This window comes from Genypterus blacodes, unplaced genomic scaffold (genome assembly GCF_046128005.1).
Source record: "Genypterus blacodes isolate CSIRO-AG114 ecotype Tasmania unplaced genomic scaffold, CSIRO-AGI_Gbla_v1 ptg000029l_1, whole genome shotgun sequence".
NCBI lineage: Eukaryota > Metazoa > Chordata > Actinopteri > Ophidiiformes > Ophidiidae > Genypterus > Genypterus blacodes.
This window is the reverse complement of record NW_027466842.1, coordinates 2,491,369-2,510,028: the sequence shown is the minus strand read 5'-3', so window position 1 is coordinate 2,510,028 and position 18,660 is coordinate 2,491,369. Positions and strand designations below refer to the sequence as shown.

The window sequence follows — 18,660 nt, the reverse complement described above, 5'->3', positions numbered from 1 at the left end:
AGCGCCTTGAGTCCTGTTTTGGAAACGATACAAAGTTTGCCTGTCTTGACTTTGTAATTTATGCTTCATGTTCATCACAAGACTGTTGAGTAACGTGAACTAAACTAAGAATGTTCACTTCATCAACAGTCAATGCATCCCAGTTTTCAATTATTCAACCTGCAGCCTCTCTGTGGCACATGGAAGCGTCCTTCTACACATCTGACTACAGCATAAAGTTCAGTTTCAATAAGATAAAGAGTCGGTTGCTGGGGATTCTGTGGCGTTTATTGTGCAGATAAAAATATTCAGACACACAATGATAATTTAATACTGTGAAAGTGACGACCGACGTGCATACCACACAATCATTCTGATGAGCCTCTGTGGTGCTTTATATACCGGAGTGGCTCCAATTCTTAGTCATAATTACAAAAATAAAATCATAAATAACATATATATACAGCTTAAAAAGAAAGTTCATATCAAAATATGCAACGCCACATTCAGCGGCGTTGCTTCAACCCTTTATCCGCCGACATTCATTTGCCAAAACTGCGTGTGAGCGACACTCAACCCAACATTCACTGTCAATCAGATCAGAACTGAAGCAAAGGTCATATACTATGTGATGTAGTATAAATCAAACCCATGGAGTGTAAGCAGTGATAACACCTGATATTGCTGTCATAACTCACTCCTGAGATAAATACTTTGCCCCTGTGATAAATCTTTTCCCTGCAAGTCACAGTTAAGACCTTCATTCACACAGAAACTCGAGACTGGAGGAGACAGAGCCAGCCAGCTGAGCAGATGCAGCACATCAGCGTTCATTTAACAAAACCACAATAACTGACAGTTAGAGTTTCTCAGACAAACGCAGCATCGGAGCAGCAGACTGCTCTGTCTTTGACATTTGACCCCGCCCCCCCCGGAAAGCTGAACACCATGAAAGCAGAGAGGCCCGGGATACTGCAGAGTAGAATCAGTTCAGGAGATGGAGTGACACAGATGAAGTCATATACGTCTGTGAATATCATTGTGACTACTCTTTGGATGAAGGGCAATCACAAAGAGACTCATCCTTCCCCAAGATAGCAAATGTGATGCTGAAGAAACACGAGAAATGATGACCATTCAACAACAGTCTGGCGTCCATCTCCACTGCAGTGTCATTGCCAAATCTGAGATTTCCATGTCATCCTCAGCAGCGGGTTTTGACGTTGGCTCCCTGTCGTGCTGCTCATTGTTCCTTCATGACGTAGACGTACACTGTGGTGAGGAAGTACTTCAGCGACTCCACGGCTGAGGACAACCAGTTCTGTTCAGGGGTGAGATCCCGCTTCACAACGCATTTACTGATTTCCGCCTGGATAAAAGGAAACACACAAACTGATTAGACACTGCAGACCAGCACACAAAATGCTAAGCCAGAACTGGGCCCTTTAAGTAAGGATACCATCAGATGTCATGCAACTGGTCTCTAACTGGGATTGTTGTTGCTTTCACTCACCCATCCTCCGCGTCTCTTCAGCCAGGCGACCAGGAACTTGCGGACGAACTGACCAAGACTGTCCACTACGATGTGCACTGTGGCGGGATGTCCGTGTCTGATACAATCCACTGCGAGGGCCCCGGCGATTGCGTACATGGATACTATTTTACCCCATGTTATACCTACAGTGGGACAAAGAAATGCTCATTATCAGACAATATAGACGCTATCAATAAACTTCATATCCATCACCACTATGGTTTCAGTAATATCCTCTTCATGTCTGAGTATACAGATGCCAAGTAACATAATATAACAGTCAAGTGGACTTTGTACTGAAATGAACCGTACGTCAACAAAGTGGAGCATTTGCGTTAATGGAACTGATAAGATGGGAGAAGTAAATTAAAAGAGGCTGACGTCGCTATTGCATAAACGCAAACAGAACACTTTCTAATGCAGGAAAGTCAACAAGGTGTTTCGCATGAGAGTGTTATCGCCGAGTGGCTGAGTGATAAACCTGAGAAGAGGAGTTATTCCTTTTAGCTTTATTTACCACTTAGAGTCATTAAGAGAAGAGTTGACCTGTAAACCATTTCCAGAGAAGCAGCAGGGATTGTTACACAGGCAGTGAAGGACCTAATGGCATTAACCTGCTTTAGGCCAGCTTGCCATCGTCACTGTCGTGTCTGACCCCGGGGGCCGCCCAGCTGTAAGGGGATAGAGCTCCGGGCCAACTTAAGTACGATAACTGCCTGTGGAACCTGCGAGAACACGTCATGTCTCACTCCCTAACGAGAAACGGGCCAAGAATAGAGACGGGATTGTCAAGGATAAAGCCGGAGGAGAGGTGGGCGGAAAGAGAAAGAACAGCAGTGGGAGTTCAGACCGAGATAAATGGCGGAGAGGGGAGCCATGTTGATTTTACCGGGTAGGAGACCTCAGTTAGGACTTGGCACTTCTTTACCAAAACTATTGTTATGATCCACAAACAATTGGATTCACTGGAGATTACATTTTATTCTATATAGAGTTGTGGCCTGATAAGGAATCTCAAAGCTAAAAATGTTCCCTCGGATGGAAAAACAAACCAAAATGAGGTTTTGCTATTTATACCCCGATTTCAAACCCTCCCAGCCCAGAAGGGAACCGGGACAGTCTGAGTTCACCAGTTTGTTATTCTTTACAAGGAATCCCACGCCGCTCCAAAGAAATTACACCCCGGTGACGTCAGAGCGAGCACAAGTCCGGGCAGAGCAAAAGCAAAAGCACGACAATTATAGAAAGCTGGTCCAATTTAGGTTTTTACATCTCCTCCTTCAACTGTGACGAAATCTGGTTGCTGCTCAAATCCGTCCCCAGAAAACACACTCGGTGGAGAAATCAATTCCTCCACCAAGAGCAAGCATGAAGGAGGATTTAACCGTCACCCACTCAGCTGTGTTATTCCCTCAACATTCCCTAAGGATTTTTTAAAAAGAAACATTTATACATGAGTCAGGGACGGCACAGTGTGTGTTCGAGACAAGCGAACACACCGGGCACTTAAATGCTGCACTTAGAAGAGGGAACTTTCACAGTCAAGACAGGATAAACATTTCAGACGTGCTTTATGTCACATCTTTACGTAACCATGTTTGAAGAAACGTAAGCCATATAAACCCCTTTGTGTACTCAAGTGTTAGAACTGTGTCTGCAACCAACAATTTGGAACCATTGAAGCTCAAGGAGGCCACTGAGACAATAACAATAACCTTAACACCGGAATATTCAACAGCCTTATCTGCAAATCCGAAAAAGGATTCAGTCACCAAACCCTCCAAACTGTAAGCTGACCAATGCTGTTTAACGTCTCCTAGGCGATGATGTTCCTCTGCTTTATGTGACCGAACACTCCAGCTATGTATAATTCAGGCCCACGCAGTATAACTGAATTAATCCTCCTGACGCACACCTATTTAATCACGCCGACTGCCTTCATCTGTTCGGGCGTAAATCTCTTCCGGTATGACACGTGTGCTTTGGCTGACGGCCACCAGACGCAGCAGATTCCAGAGAAGCACACAGTTGGATAGCGTTAAGCGTGACACGTGGGATTCAGAGTCACCTTCTGGTTAACGGCGTGCCTCATACCTGTGGAGAAGAGCTCCGTGGAGACGCTGATGAAGGCATCCGACACCATGTTCTCCATGGCAACAGAAATGTTGAGCTGCCGCGCCACGTTCTTGTACAAATTTGGCTGCATGCACTCCAGCTCATCACCTAGGTAACAGTGGGAAAGCATGAAACAGCACGTCAGGAAGAATGAAGCTCTGAATGAGCAGAATGATGCAGAAGGAAGAAACCCAGATTTAGCCTGTCAGAGAAATCAAAACATAACAATTTACTGAATATTATCATTATTAATATAAAGTATTCTGATTGCTGATGTCCTCAGATGTCAGGGAGCTTTATGAAGCCACGTATAAAACAACTTTGCTCAAGACTTAATGCTAGAATAAAAAGACGTAAAAAAGGCTCAAACGCTTGCACAAATACTAAATGTTCACTATCAGTTCAAGCATCAATAAGAGTCGTGCCTAAATTGTTGTTCAGTATCAGTTGACTCTTCCAGTTCTCTGTAAGAGGTGGGAGCGTGCCTTTGTTTTGAAAGTGACAAGTCTCGACTTGTTGTTGTTCTTCATTCAGGACCGGCCTGTCTCGACTTGAGCATGAAGTGGGATTTCTCTACGTGACGGGAGATTTTAATTTTAATTTAAAAACCATCGGCATGGCCCCACCCGTTTGTTTTTGTTCCTAAACGTGTAGCAATTCAGCTTGAAGCGAAACAGCAGAGGAGTGATCATGAGTCACAACAGCAGTTTCACACTGATGTCAACCCAAAGTCACATGCGACATTAAGGTTTCACTGACTGATTGCTTTTAAAGCTGTATCTGGATTGACCTCATTAACATTACATAGCTTTATATGGCAAAAGACTAAATCATCAAATCCTGCCATGTAGAAATCTGGACACAGGTGAGGTCTCTTAGATTAATCTGCCTTTTTATTTATTGTTACTTAACTCTGTATCTTTATTTACTTTGTTGGGACTTGGGACACACTGACCCAAATAAGGCTCACCCTGGATTGCAGAACTTTGGTTTACTATCTGAGCAATAAAATATACACAGGCATAGCTGGTTGTATATTTGAACTTTGTTAAGTATCAAGTTTAAAATCATAATGAAGCTGTGGTTGTGACAAGAATCAAAGATGATGAAAACTGCACAGTAATGAGGAAACCCTTACTCTACATGTATTCCCACTCCTGAAGACGGAAGAATTAGGAAATTCAATCTGCAAACTCAAGTTCAAAGTACATAAGGAAGTGACAGCAGTGGCCTTGAATGTGTGTTCAGGTTACACCCGATCACTGGACTGTAAAATTTGTGAGGTATATTTACCAAGACAGAGAAGCACCAAAGATGCCTCAGAGAGCGCTGCACTGGAGGGGAGCAGGTTGAGTTCAGATTTGGACCATCCCAGCCCATTCTGGTTCAGCCTGGACAGGATGTAGTCTCGACACAAAGCTTTGGACTGGGACACCAGCTCTTTCTCTGTCAAAGAACGATCAAAGACATCCAAGACCTCTGCGGCGAAGGCAGAAGACCGCCGCAGCACGTCCATGTTCTCCTGGTGCTGGGGGAAAATCGGGGTCAGGAAGAGTCTGACCTCTTCCAATCAGCTGAATGCGTCCTCTCTTTCTTTCCCAAACAGACAGACATCAACAGTGAAGACGACGTGTCAGCTGTGAAGATAAAAGAAGAAGTCCTCCATTGTTAAAAATCCTGTCATCTCCATTTATGGGAATGTTTCCTGATATGACCAGCAGAGACGCTTTGATGTATATAGGCTGTCAGTGTAATAATCCTTATGATTACTGTAGTTTCCTGCCCTGTCTTTGGTCCTTTTTGGTGGGATGTGGGTGCGTAAAAACGTTCATATTCTATAATCAGACAGGAAACTTACATAAGATTATGTTGGAGGCGTTTTTCAGTCACATGGTTGAATTGTCATATATTGCTACAGCTACAGAGATTACGCAATATCGGGCAGCGACACCACAAGATAAGAGGATCTAAATATTTAGATACCATGGCAACAAGACCAATCTTTCAATTAAAGATAACGTGCTTAAATCTGAGTTTCAAAAAATCTGAGAGTCTGGCTTTTGGGCTATAAACGAGAAGAAAAGAACCACGCTTACCTTAAACATGTTATCCTCAGATATGTATGTCTCTGTCACAGAAATGTGGTTTGATCGAGAATTGGAATCCAGGCTCCGTCTCCGTTTGCGAGAGGAAAAATGGGCGGCAATGTCCGTGCAAACCTGTTTCTACTCTAATAAATGAGCGAGTGAGGCTGTGTGAGTGTTTGCAGGGTGTCGTGGATCTTGTTGCCCCGCTCCTGCTCGGCCCACTTGTTCCCTCGCAGCAGAGCCCAGATTAAGCCTGAGGAGTGGACGCCTACCTGTTGCTCCACCTTCCCACTGGCGCTCCACGTGGGGCGTTGCATTTCTTCTGAAGATACAGCCGGAGGCGGGGTTAACGTCTGCGCCCCAACCTTAAACAGTCCAAATCCTCAGGTCGGCGCACAGCGAGACTCAGAACAGGCGCCTCGAAGCGTTCATTCACAAATAACGCGATTTATAAAACCGACCACACTACTCAGAGCAAATTGAACAGATTAACAAACAATTTAACCCAATTTGCTCCGATAACTGTGTAGTATCCCTCTGAAAATTACAACGATGTACCGAAATACCTTCACTTTTGTGCTTGTAAATCAAAATGTAAGTAATCGTGATTTAAAACAAACACGTTTATTTTTTCTTCAGTGGATTTATTTTGCCAGATAATTATTATACATTTACAACTCTCTGTGTAATAAAAATGGTCTCAAAGTTTATATAACTGACCTGAACAGATAAAAATAGATGTCTCACTGCACACATAAAGCACCGAGAACTGTTCCTGTAGTGTTACTGTTAAATGGTAAAGTTGATTAAATCACTAACTTCTTCACATTTTCATTTTTTTCATTTACCTTACATCAAGGTGTTGCCCGATGTGGTCATTAATGAAAAATATATAACAAAAAATCAACCTGTTGCAGGTACCACTCTTGGCCGCACAGTGTCGCTGTTATTCATTTAAATTGTTAGACCAGACAAAGACACTTCGACAATTGCTCAGCATTGGTTTGCTGAGATGTAACCATTTCTTCCAAAGTTTTTATGTGTCAATGCACGTTTCCTTTTTTTGGAAATCTTCACAAATCCCATCATACAAGACACCACGCCTCTTCTTAGTGTGTGTGCATTATTGCACACTTGCATTACTTGACCTTCACATTTTAATTGGCTTTGTGCCAGGCAGGAAAGTATGGATTGTTGAGAGAGAGAGACCTCCGACTGGGATAATGATTCTCACCAGAAATGATGAGCATATGTGTACACATTTTTAGTAAAGGATGCATTTGAATGCATTGAAAGTGCATGGATATACTATAAATTCAAGAATAATTTCATTTATTCTTATCAATGGCAGGCAGGAGAATTTTGGATGGCATGTGAGCTGCCAGAGGTTTAGCTGGAGGTTAAGCCAAGTGTGACCTCAAACTTGCAACAAAGGGGTTTCAGTAAAGTACAACAGGAGCAGACTGAGATGTTTCATGTTTGTCTACATCTAGATGTATCTGTTACTCTGTATTGACTTTTGCACTGAAGGTTCTGTCAACTTTAAGTCTGCACTTAAATGTGATTTAGTGCCCCTCCAAATAAAAGAACTGACTTGATAGTTATAGATTTTATTAACTCAAAACCGCTTTCAATATAATACAGTTTTATAAACCCATAAATGTTTAGATACCGGATCATCCCCTGTCCATTAAGTCCCAATACTAATAACAGTCAGCTCATATGCCAATTGGTGCTTTTCTTTAATAACCTCTGAATGTATTGTTTTTTTCCATCTTGACCAGGAGACGATGACATGATACATCAGTAATTAGCATCTTAATAGGACACCTCCTTAAGAAAGTGTGTCTGAGAAAAAAATCCCCCCCACTCTTTTCAAAAACATGCAGGGGGTTCCCATCCTTTTGTTCAGGTGAGAAACCTGAAATCAACCCACCAAGTTTCTATTTGGCAGTTTTGATGTGTTTCAATGAATTAAGTACCAAAATACACTAATGACAGGTACCTGGTGTCTAAATTACAGGTCTTGTCTCTTTCTAAATTACACAAGTGAGTGATGGTTACCAGATTCCAACAATGACACTGTTACTCAAATAGTGCATTTATGGCTTTTGGCAGCCATGTGATGGTTGCGCAACAGGCAATCTTATTACAAAACTAAACATGAAAATTGCATGTAAAACTAAACATGATTGAGAACATACAAGTTCACATTCCCCAAAGTTGGTAAATTGAGGGCATTGTATGTGTTGGGGACTGTGGCATTTCTCTGTCCAGGCAAAGAACTATGGTAGTCCAGGGACAAGCGCTTGTTGTTGTCTTGTTTGCGTGTTTCTATCAAACTCATTCTCATTCTGCTGTTGGTCAAAACATTAAGCTAGAGTTATACGGTCACAAGACTAACAAGAACAGTGAGTGTGTTGTCGTATGTATTAATATGGCATCTATATGGAAAACAGCTGACTGTCAGGTTTGCCTGATAGAGACGAAATGATGACAACAACTCACAAACAGCCTGCAAAGGTCGAGAACAGAACTTCCATCTGTGCAGAGTCAAGCCCAAAATCAGATCTGCTTAGTCTGCAGAATGTTTTGATAATGTGCCCGGATACATAGCGGAAATAATTGATAATATTGGATTTATCTCACTACACTACATCTCTGGTTGGAGGCTCACATTTTGAAAATGCTTGTTTGTCCAACTTTTGGCCGGATTCTAATGGATTATTTCTCTTCTACACAAGAATAAATGATCGCCCCCATTTCATTTCCAACACAGTTTGGATCATTGATTTCCAGACGCTTGAACCTCCACCATAGACGATAATAGTAATGATAATTATATTTTAAAATGTTTTTTCTTCACGAAACTCCTTCTGTTTTAAATAATTTGCTCCAGCAGCATATTTTCCTTTGACTTCAATTGTTCTTATCACCTGTAGAAATGTCTGGTATGTCATCAGGGCGTGTTTCCAGCCACATTACATTACGTCAAAACGTCATAATGCCAGTGAGGCAGTAATAAAAGTTTTTACCCAACATACAGTACGATCTCATCATGTGATAAATGTCTTAAAAGTCTTAATCCAAAGTAAATATGGACTAAACTCAGACGATTCAAAAACTAAGGGATTATTATCATTGTAAATATAATTCTCAATTTTGTTAACTTTACTTTTCTAGATAGATACATAATATTGGAGAGTAGAGTAGCTTGTTGGGATGTTGAAAACAAGCCTCAAGCTTCTAGCTCAAACCACCAAAGGGTTGATAAAATAGAATTAATTAGAACTAATTCATTATTCTTCATTCTTCATTCTTCATTACCCAATTCAATATTTTCAGAGTCACAAACTTCTGCCACTTTGTTCTTATTCTCCTCTGCATGTGAAAGAAAGAAGAAGAAGAAAGTTCCAAACTGTCTTACAAAAGTAGAAAGAGTGGTGTCTCCCCCTCTGTCTCTATCTGTCAATCTCTCTCTCTCTCTCTCTCTCTCTTGCTCTCTCTAGCTCGTGCGAGGATTCCTCTCATTCCAGCCAACCTTTCGTTCCGGCGCACAGGCAGACGACTTCAGTGCCGTCCAGGCCTCACGCACGCCCATCATCACTTGTCCTTGGGAAACAGGTAGAACCAGAGCCACCGGAGAGTTGAAGGAGCTCGTCATCTCAGCAGGGGTGGGACTGGAGCCCAGAATCAGTGCCAAAATGCGAGAAGGGATGGGCAACACACAATGCGTTTTTTTCTCTTTTGACAAATGAATTACATTACCCTATATCTGGAATGACCTTTGGCCTAAAGAATGGTGAAATGTGTGTTAAAATATTTTATTAAATGATCAAATGTTTCAGGGTAGAACAGAGTACAACAGTGACACAGTTGAATAAATATATTGAACTACCTCTACATTATAAATTACTTCATTGGAATTGTGATTTATTTTAGCCGTTTTGCTGACTGATCGGTCGTCACTGCTCAACAATGCAACTATTCATGCCTTGAATGGTATGTATTATTTCGACAGCACCTGCAAATCTCCCCTTCACAACCACTGATGTTAACAGGCCAATCACAAACAGACAAAGTCAGGCTAGGAAGGTGGAGTTTCGCGATGAAACAGGGTGTGGTCCTGAAACCAGCAAGCCTGCTGTAGTTCCTCCCAGGTTTAAATTGACTTGAATGACTTCAGCCACAAACTTACCACAGCTGGCCTCTTGCTTTTACTCTGCGTGGCCCCTCACTTCAACCCTGCACTCACTCTCATTCTCTTCATATTTTATATCTGTTTTTTAAAGCTCTCAGCACACGTCTGAGCACAGGTGGAGACTACGAGCGAGGTGCCTGTCAGGGTTTGTTTGCTTTCAGCTGTGATTCTAATCTGGTGGTGAATCCTCTGAATTGATTCTCAGTGCTGCACACAGGAGAGCGACCGGCGGACGTGTGCTCAGTGGGTGAGTCATTGTTTGGCAATTGAACATATTCAGGGATGCTGCTTTATATGCTGAACTCATGCTGGGATTTGTTATATTTACTGCTGTTGTGTGTGCTGCTTTTCAAATGGTAGAACATCTTTCTGATCCAGTTTCTTCTATCATATTCACTTCCCACCAGTATCTAGATTTAGAAAACAAAATAATTTAATTCAGTCTATCTATGTATCCTCCATCAGTTACTTTTGAAGACAAAGAGTTCCGTTCTGACTCACGCTCTGCATATACGTAGATTATCTTGGTTGACTTGGTCGGCCATATGGGCCAACTTGTTTGCCTCACCTGTTTTACTTGCTCTGTTAGTCAGCAAGCGAGTATTTCATTGTGTTAAGTCTGACGGCGGCGTTATGGGACGTTTCACAATCCAACATAAAGCCCTTGAGACTTTGGAGATATGTTGTATCTGATCAGATATATTGACGCCTTCACAATTAAATGCCAATTCCTTTTTTTAATATTGCATTGAATTGGTAACAGTGATTTTTACTTGAAATGTTACACGGTGATCTAGGTCATGAATGTCAGAATTTCCCTTAATGTTTCCAGGACGGTTGTTAATACTGACAGTGTGTGGGTGTTTGATGAGCCCATATGCAGCTGTCTCCTGTTTGTTTAGCCGTGGGGGAGCAGGTGGACAGGTTGCGTTGCTTGGTGGCACCCCAGCCCATAATAATCTCACCTTTTTACCTCCACTTCATCTCCTGCTTCAACACTTGAGTTTCTGACTGGTCTGATTTCTTTTTCTCCTTTTTATTTGACTTTTAAAGGTCACAACAAAGGAGTCATCATGCTGCGGACCATTCAATCATGGATTTCACAATTCTACAGTTTTGTTGACAGGAGAACTGGTGAGTGAAATCTGACTGATTTGTTATGATTTTAACCAACAAAATAAAGGCAAATTAAGTGGTTTTTCTGTGCTGGGACGGCGATTTGACTGTGTGCTTTTGTTGGCTGCAGATGTCCGGATCAAAGAGTACCCAATGATGCAGTGCCCAGTGCAGACAACACTCGCGCTGCTGGGCTATGTGTTCCTCGCGGTGTATGTTGGGCCTCGCCTGATGGCCAACCGTAAACCCTTCCGTCTCAACACAGCCATGATTATATACAACCTTGGTATGGTCTTGCTGAATGCTTACATAGTGTTTGAGGTACGTGTTTTGGCCTGTTGGGGAGATTAAATATGGGTGGTTGAGATAATGCTTCTATTTTGCATGAATTTGGATCCAAAGCGACATTGAGTAGGTGGCTATTCAGGAGGAATTTGATAACATAACAGCCTGTGTGTGTGTTTAAACACCCAGTTTATGATGGCTGGATGGGGAACTACCTATTCTTGGAGATGTGACCTGGTGGACACATCCACCAGCCCAGATGCTCTTAGGGTAAGACAATGAACTTTAATTTGCTGAGATACATAATAGTCTTCTTTAATTCGATTGCTTTTCTAAAAGGTTCTTTATTTAAATCGTACAAATTAACATTGCTTTTATTTTGTCCATTTCTCCCTCCAGATGATTGGAGCGTCTTGGCTTTTTTATTTTTCAAAATACATTGAACTTCTTGACACTGTAAGGATGTTTTCACCTCTCTTCAAATACATTTGTGACAGCTATCTGTTGTCTTATTGTTGTATGTTGCAGATTAAGTTAAGCTTGGCTCTGCTTTTATTTCAGGCTTTCTTTGTGCTGAGGAAGAAACAAAACCAGATAACATTTCTGCACGTGTTCCATCACTCCTTCATGCCCTGGTCTTGGTGGTGGGGCATCACCTTGACACCTGGTGAGACTCGCATTGTTGTAACGTACTTAACTATTGCTATTGTTGCTTAGATGTTTTGCAAATACATAAGACTCATTTTGCTTTAGTTAGATAAAGCTGGAAAAGCAATCGTCTGAATGACACTGTATTATTCTTCATTCAAAGATGTATGTATGTAAATGAAGCGTATGTGAAATGTCTGGCCTCTCTCTTCAGCTGCAGGAATGGGCTGCTTCCATGCCATGGTGAACGCCATGGTCCACGTCATAATGTACACCTACTACGGACTCTCTGCTGCAGGACCTCGCTTCCAGAAATATCTGTGGTGGAAGAAGCACTTGACTGCCATCCAGCTTGTACGTCCATGTTTTTTTCTAATGATATATTTACATGTTCAAATTATTGGTGTATTGGGGGAGAGGCGGGACTAAACACTGACCTTGATTTGTAATTCTCAAGGCAATCGAGGGTCAAGTCATGAGTCTTAAACTTTGACATTTGAATCCCTAAACAACTTGTGCTCTATGTTAAATCTAATGCCAGAATATGAACTTATAGTCAGTCTACTTATGCATACATTTAAAAACTCGCATTGGTACTTTCCTGATAAACTTTATAACTCAAGGAATTTAAAAAATATGAGCACATCTGTTTTCAAAGTGGCTCGAACATTCTTCAGACTGTTGCCTGTCTGAATGGTTCGGACATGGGTCTGGGAAACCAGGAATTGAGAACAGAGTTAATTCATTGCATTTGGGCAAAATATCTGCAGGCCGAAGTCACATGTCAATTTTGAGTTGTCCTTAATTATGTCGTTTTCTCGTTCCCTTTACAGTCGCAGTTTGTTCTGGTGTCTATTCACATCAGCCAGTACTACTTCATGGAAAAGTGTGACTACCAGGTCCCCATGTGGATCCACCTCATCTGGATACACGGCGTCTTCTTCCTCCTCCTCTTCACCCACTTCTGGATACAAGCCTACATCAAGGGTAACCGGCTTCCTTTAGCAGTGGAGAAGAAGGAGAACGGCACCCCCTGTGAAAGCGCTCCTGTAGTGGCCAATGGCAAACACCAGGAGAATGGAAGCGTGCACCATCACTCTAATGGTAAAGCCGCTATGGGCAAAGTGAAGGAAATCTAGCCTGGTGACGCTGGAGAAGGAGGGAGCTACCTTGAATATGTCATTCACACAGTTTATGGTGGTATATTAGAATGAAACAGCTTGAAATATACTGCTCATAAACTGTCTAATTCCTCTGTTAACTAGTGATGTGAATGACATATTCTAGATTGTCAATGAGCTGTTGTTGCCACATTGTGTTTACTAGTTGTTATGGAAACTATTAACTGTGACGCACATTTAAAAAAAGAAAAGAAATTGGTGCTCATCTGTCAGTGATGGTTTTCCTCAACTCGAGCTCGATTCACACACGCTCGACCCACACCGTTGTTTGGCTCGTATGATCTTGTTGCTTGAAGGTTTCACACGATTATCCACTGAAAACGAGCGCATGTAAATATCTGCTACAATGTTTTGGCCAAAACTGGAAGTGTGTGTGTTGTAAATGTCAAATATAGTATAGAATTTTTTTTCCCCCTTGTTATTTATCTAATGCAATAAACTAAATTTTAGATAAATGTCTGTGTTGTTTAGAAAACAGTTATGATGGGCACTTTGTGATAAACATGCCACATCTCACTTTTTCAATACTGAAAATTATAGGATTTTTGTTTATACTGTATATTACAGTGCTAATGCATGTTGTCCTTTCTGCATAACATGTTTACAGTGAAATCACGACACGGTGCAGGGTGTGGATTTCACAGATATGCGTGAGTGATGAACCCACCGTTTTTACTGCTTGTTGATGAATACATGGGCACTGATATTATTCAATATCTTGTTTGGAATCACCTCTTAAACTATTTCACAAAGATAGATTAGTGTGTTTTATAGGTGTGTTTGTGAGTTTTTCATGTTACTATTTAACCCCCCACTCTGTCCAGTTCAAATTTAACCTGTTTTGACATTAAAACAACACAAATGTTATTGTGATTTTTGTTCCTTAATTGTCACCATTATAGAAAAGTTGAATATAGATCATAATGCTGCAACTAATGATGCCGGGGATAAATTGAACTGTTATATTCAGTAGTGAAAACATGACAATTGCCCCATAAGTAGGATTTGTAAGTGTAAACGTGAATCTGTATATACCATCACATACAGCCTTCAAATAATAGGGATTATTTGTCTTGCATTCTACCTATAACCCAAAACACGCATTCAACATTGCAACTGAACCAAAGGACTGTTAATTGGATGAATAGGAGGTGGACTGAGGGCTTTGGGGTGCTTGGCTAATCCTCTTAGGTCAAACACATTCCACTAACAGGAAAAGCCATCAGTGGTCTTCCCCCACTGAGAAACTTGAGCCTGACCAACAAGACATGAAAGTATTGTGGGTAGTCAAATTTATTTGACATTACAAAACATTTTAGGTCACAGCATCTTCACTGTTAAAATGGAGTATAGTGCACGTTTGTGTAACCTTCAAAGGTTACAAGTGGGTGTGTGCAAGATATCTTTACAGATCAAAAAGGTAGCTTCAGTATATTACATGAATATGCCACTAAATACTTCAACGAACACAATTCAATAGACTTGTTTGAGCATGAATGAATGCACATCAAAGTGTGCAGTCTTTAATAAGAATGACAAAGGTGCAGAGTGAATGACAATCACAAGTGATAAATGAACTGAATTTCATAAACAAAACTGTATGCCAAGTAACTTTGTTGTCTAAACAGCCAACGTATTTCTCAAAAAACACTATAGCTTGAAAGCTGACACCATTAAGTAGTAAACTGACTGAGTCTTTATTCTGGATTAAATAAGATATGTACACATCTCCTTACAGCTTAAAATCAATCGGTTAAAAACCCCTGCATATTATCTGATGGACTGGTGAATGACACTGCGGGTGCTGTGTGCCATCCTGTCCTTGGCCTTCTTCTTGACGGGGTCCAGCTCGAAGCTCTTCCACAGACGCGCCGTCTCGTCTCCAGCAATAGTGGCAATGGTAGAAGCGTCTGGGCTCAGAGTCAGACTCAGAACTCGGTCCTCGTGGCCTGAGAGAAAGAGCAATTTTGTTTCGTTTAGACCGACAAATACGAACATGAAGTGCAGATATGCGTTTTGTTTGCGTCGCTACAAACCCACCGTTGTGCTCTGCAACTTTGGAGAGAGATGGGTACTTCCAGATAACCACATTGTTGTGGACATATCCATGGGCAGAAACAAGTTCCTTGTAGTTGGGTGCAAATACCAGGGCGGAGATCTGAGGAGGAGCAGAGTTATTAGTCCTTCTGAGCACACACACACACACTTTTAAAATGATCATCATTAAAATGACCGACTAGAAAGTCGCCGTTACCTGTGACTCAGTGTCAAGTGAAGTAATGCAGGAGCCGCTGTTGACATTCCAGATGCGGATGTGGCGATCACTGGTACCACCCCCAGATGCAAGGATGTTTGGTTGCCATGGACACCATGCCAAAGCCTGAAAAACGTCACAAATTTGATATATTGTCCACACATCCTCATTAAAAGGCTCCAGTTTTGATTTTGGCAAACGGGAAGAGTCGCTTGTACGTATCTGGGACGGGGACGCTCACCTTGACAGCTCCTTGATGCTCACCCCACCTGCGGACCGGCTGGCTGTCATTGCCCAGTCCGCCCTCCTGTATGCGGGGCCACACGCACACCATGTTGTCGTTACCGCCACTGGCCAGGTATCTCCCGTCAGGAGACCACGTCAGGCCGCACACCTCCTGGGAGTGAGCGCTCAGTGTGGTGATGTGGTGGTTCTCCATTCTGACATCGTGATGGTGGACCTGTCCTGATCTGGAGCCGCTGCGAGGGAGAATGAGGAGAGTTGATTCAGAGAAACATTTTGTTTTAAATGGGACGTACCAACACGCTTTAGCTGGAGCTACTGTACCTGGAAAGAAGGTGATCGTTCCAACTCAAGCTACACACTCTGGCTCTGTGGCTGGCCATGTTACGTAGGCGTTTCTGGTTGTCCACATCCCACAGCTGAAAATATAAACGTGCACAAATCAAGACAGGAAGCCTTTCTTTAGAGCACCATTTGTGAGGTGATGTGGACTCGTTAAGCTGCACTTACTTGAACTTTGCAGTCACTTGTGCCGACGGCCAGGTAGCTGCCGTCTTTGGTCCAATTCACAGAGCAGATGTAGTCTTCCTCGCGCTCCATATTCATGAGCAGAGTGATGTCGCCTCCACTGGCGTCCCACAGGTACACGCTGTTGTGGAGGGCCACTGCCAGCATGTTGCGACTGCTCCAGTCCAGCAGATTCAAATCTGCAGGACGGGTCAATTAAATGCGTGTTGGTATTGGGGAAAACCCTCAAGAAATTACTACTCTGCCTGAGAAGATACTCACAGAAATCATTCCTAAGCTCGGGAGCGTCCAAAATTCTGTCAGGAATTGAAGAAATGTATCTCGTCTTCTTGACTGAGGCCGGGGTCGTGGCCTGACTGTAAAGGACTTTGAGGTTGTTCTGATAACCTGCATGCAAGAACAAATCACAATCCAGTTGCTTTGTACACTTTGACAATATGCTGCTTCATACTGTACACGCTGGGACAGAGGCACTGTACCTTCTGGAGCATTGAGTGGCTTTCCTCCAAGGTGCAGAATCTTTGCATCGTCGATGTCGTATCCATTGAGTGAGATGGACAGAGCTTTCTGGTTATCCTTCAAAAAGACAGACAGCTGATAAATAAAAGGTCACTTAAAAATACTAAACCTATAAATGTGCAGGAGCAGAATCCTCACCGATGACGCCGTCGTCTTGAGTGTGTCCGTCGGGTCATTCTCCTTGGTGAGCAGAAAACTGGCCACTTCCATTTGTTTGCCATTTCTGACGGGAATGAATCGATCTGCTCCAACCTTGATAGGCGTCACCTTCTTACTTTTACCTTGTGGATAAAGCACCGATGGTTAAAATCTATAGGACTGAACCAATTTTAAATTTCATCCTCGTCCTTGCAGATACATTATGTGCCATTTGAAAAGAAAATAAATAAACTACAAGCATGTGCAAAATACCGAGACAAACTCCCAAGTAAACCTGACCTGAACAAATCCCAATTCTTTAATAAAAGTTATCAAAATTAGATCTGCTCTGCTGTAACCAAATGGTTCCAACTGCCATTGAGTGGGTTTTTACTGAGCAGTTAGATTTCCATACCAAACCACTACAGGGAAAGCTCAGATCAGATTAAGCGAAACAGAGGAGTATCACCATAGCTACACAAATGTCAACAGTTGGTTCAAACTACAGTTTAACCATCTACAAACTCAACTGCACATTGTTGTAATCACAGAAAATCTATCCTTTGCTTTTGGAAGATGTGACCAAGTAAAACGAATGAAAAGTAAAGTGGGCCAGAGTGTGTGTGTGTGTGTGTGCCTACATCAGTGTGCTTAAGAAACAATATTTGTTAAGCACTGCAAATTACAGTTTTGCTTGTTCCTTGATGTTAAAGCAAAGATGCCACAACTGACCTGCAGATGTTTAGTGTCAGTGTTATCAGGGCTTGTGTTTGCCCGGTGAATACTCATCATCAGTATCTGCATAAAGTTACCTGGTGTTTTGCTTGGCGTTTTGGAGGAACTCTGCGACCCGTTAGCGCGTCTCCCAGGTGACAGGGTGTTGGAGGACATGTTAGAGGAGCAGACTTTTCTCTGCCACCTCGCCATTGGGGCGCTGGTGATGGGCATATCCAATTTAAGGATACTGTGGATATCGTTCTCGAGGCCAAACTGAGCCATTTTGTCCATGTTTAAAACACAAAACCTGTGCGTGAGAGGGGGGAGAGACACGAACACGTTACGTTAGTCGAGGTGAGAAACTCGGATTAAGATGGTGGCTAAACGAGTTTGAGTCCGAAATGAGAGACGGGCCGTTGTTGTTGTTGTTAGCTAAGCGACTTATAGTAACGTTTGTATCCTTAACATCGCGGTGAAAAAGTGAATGAAAGCGTATTTACTTCTCTAGTCTGTATGTAACAAACGTATCCGCTTAGTGTTGCTAAACATATTTTCGAGATATTCAGCGTGAACTCGAACACGTTGAACTCGCGTAAACAAGCTGGTATGCGAGGATAAATATGTCGTAAAGAAAGTGACTACAATTATTGTTTATTAAACTTAAAAGCGACGCTTCCGCAGCTTATATGGCAACTGATTTAACTCACCTCTCTGGGAAACCACAGTCACCGAAGGCTTCTCGCTTTCCGTCTCAATATCCGAATTTAACGCCAACGGGTTTAAATGCCATGATGCGCCGCTGTGATTGGCCCATTCAAACACTGGAGGAATGCGCTGATGTGATTGGTGGAGGGGAACTTCCTAACAGGCCAACGTAACAAGACAAAGGCTCTCTGTTTAGGCCACAGAATAATCATTGTAAAAACGTACAGCGCCCTCTATCGGGACAAAAATGCACCAGCTGAGTTCTGTTGCCTTTTTGCCTCTTAGCTGACAAAAAATATATATGAAAGGGTTCAATAAGAAACCTTGCTTTTGTGTGTAAAACTGTTGTCAATGCTGTTGTCATGGCAAAAATCACATGTTTCCTCTGACAGAAAGCCATACTGTACATA

At 42.2% G+C, this 18,660-nt stretch overlaps 3 protein-coding genes across 3 annotated transcripts; 1 reads left to right on the top strand and 2 right to left on the bottom strand.

Moving 5' to 3' along the window:
- Window positions 1-273: 273 nt before the first annotated feature.
- LOC142994334 (bcl-2-related ovarian killer protein homolog A-like) lies at window positions 274-5,987 on the bottom strand. The gene is made up of 5 exons (XM_076145117.1): window positions 5,725-5,987; window positions 4,922-5,265; window positions 3,608-3,736; window positions 1,493-1,656; window positions 274-1,348 (listed from the first exon to the last, which is right to left on the bottom strand). Exons 2-5 carry the CDS (start codon window positions 5,142-5,144, stop codon window positions 1,223-1,225), a joined length of 642 nt encoding a protein of 213 aa, XP_076001232.1. The 5' UTR covers window positions 5,145-5,265; window positions 5,725-5,987; the 3' UTR covers window positions 274-1,222.
- Window positions 5,988-9,870: 3,883 nt separating this feature from the next.
- elovl1a (ELOVL fatty acid elongase 1a) lies at window positions 9,871-13,341 on the top strand. Its single transcript, XM_076145012.1, has 8 exons — window positions 9,871-10,163; window positions 10,970-11,050; window positions 11,163-11,353; window positions 11,507-11,587; window positions 11,717-11,773; window positions 11,879-11,984; window positions 12,180-12,319; window positions 12,799-13,341. Exons 2-8 carry the CDS (start codon window positions 10,990-10,992, stop codon window positions 13,102-13,104), a joined length of 942 nt encoding a protein of 313 aa, XP_076001127.1. The 5' UTR covers window positions 9,871-10,163; window positions 10,970-10,989; the 3' UTR covers window positions 13,105-13,341.
- Window positions 13,342-13,678: 337 nt separating this feature from the next.
- cdc20 (cell division cycle 20 homolog) lies at window positions 13,679-18,315 on the bottom strand. The gene is made up of 11 exons (XM_076145011.1): window positions 18,253-18,315; window positions 17,641-17,852; window positions 16,829-16,971; window positions 16,651-16,747; window positions 16,433-16,558; window positions 16,154-16,350; window positions 15,968-16,062; window positions 15,642-15,879; window positions 15,401-15,526; window positions 15,187-15,304; window positions 13,679-15,095 (listed from the first exon to the last, which is right to left on the bottom strand). Exons 2-11 carry the CDS (start codon window positions 17,834-17,836, stop codon window positions 14,917-14,919), a joined length of 1,515 nt encoding a protein of 504 aa, XP_076001126.1. The 5' UTR covers window positions 17,837-17,852; window positions 18,253-18,315; the 3' UTR covers window positions 13,679-14,916.
- Between the last annotated feature and the right edge of the window lie 345 nt (window positions 18,316-18,660).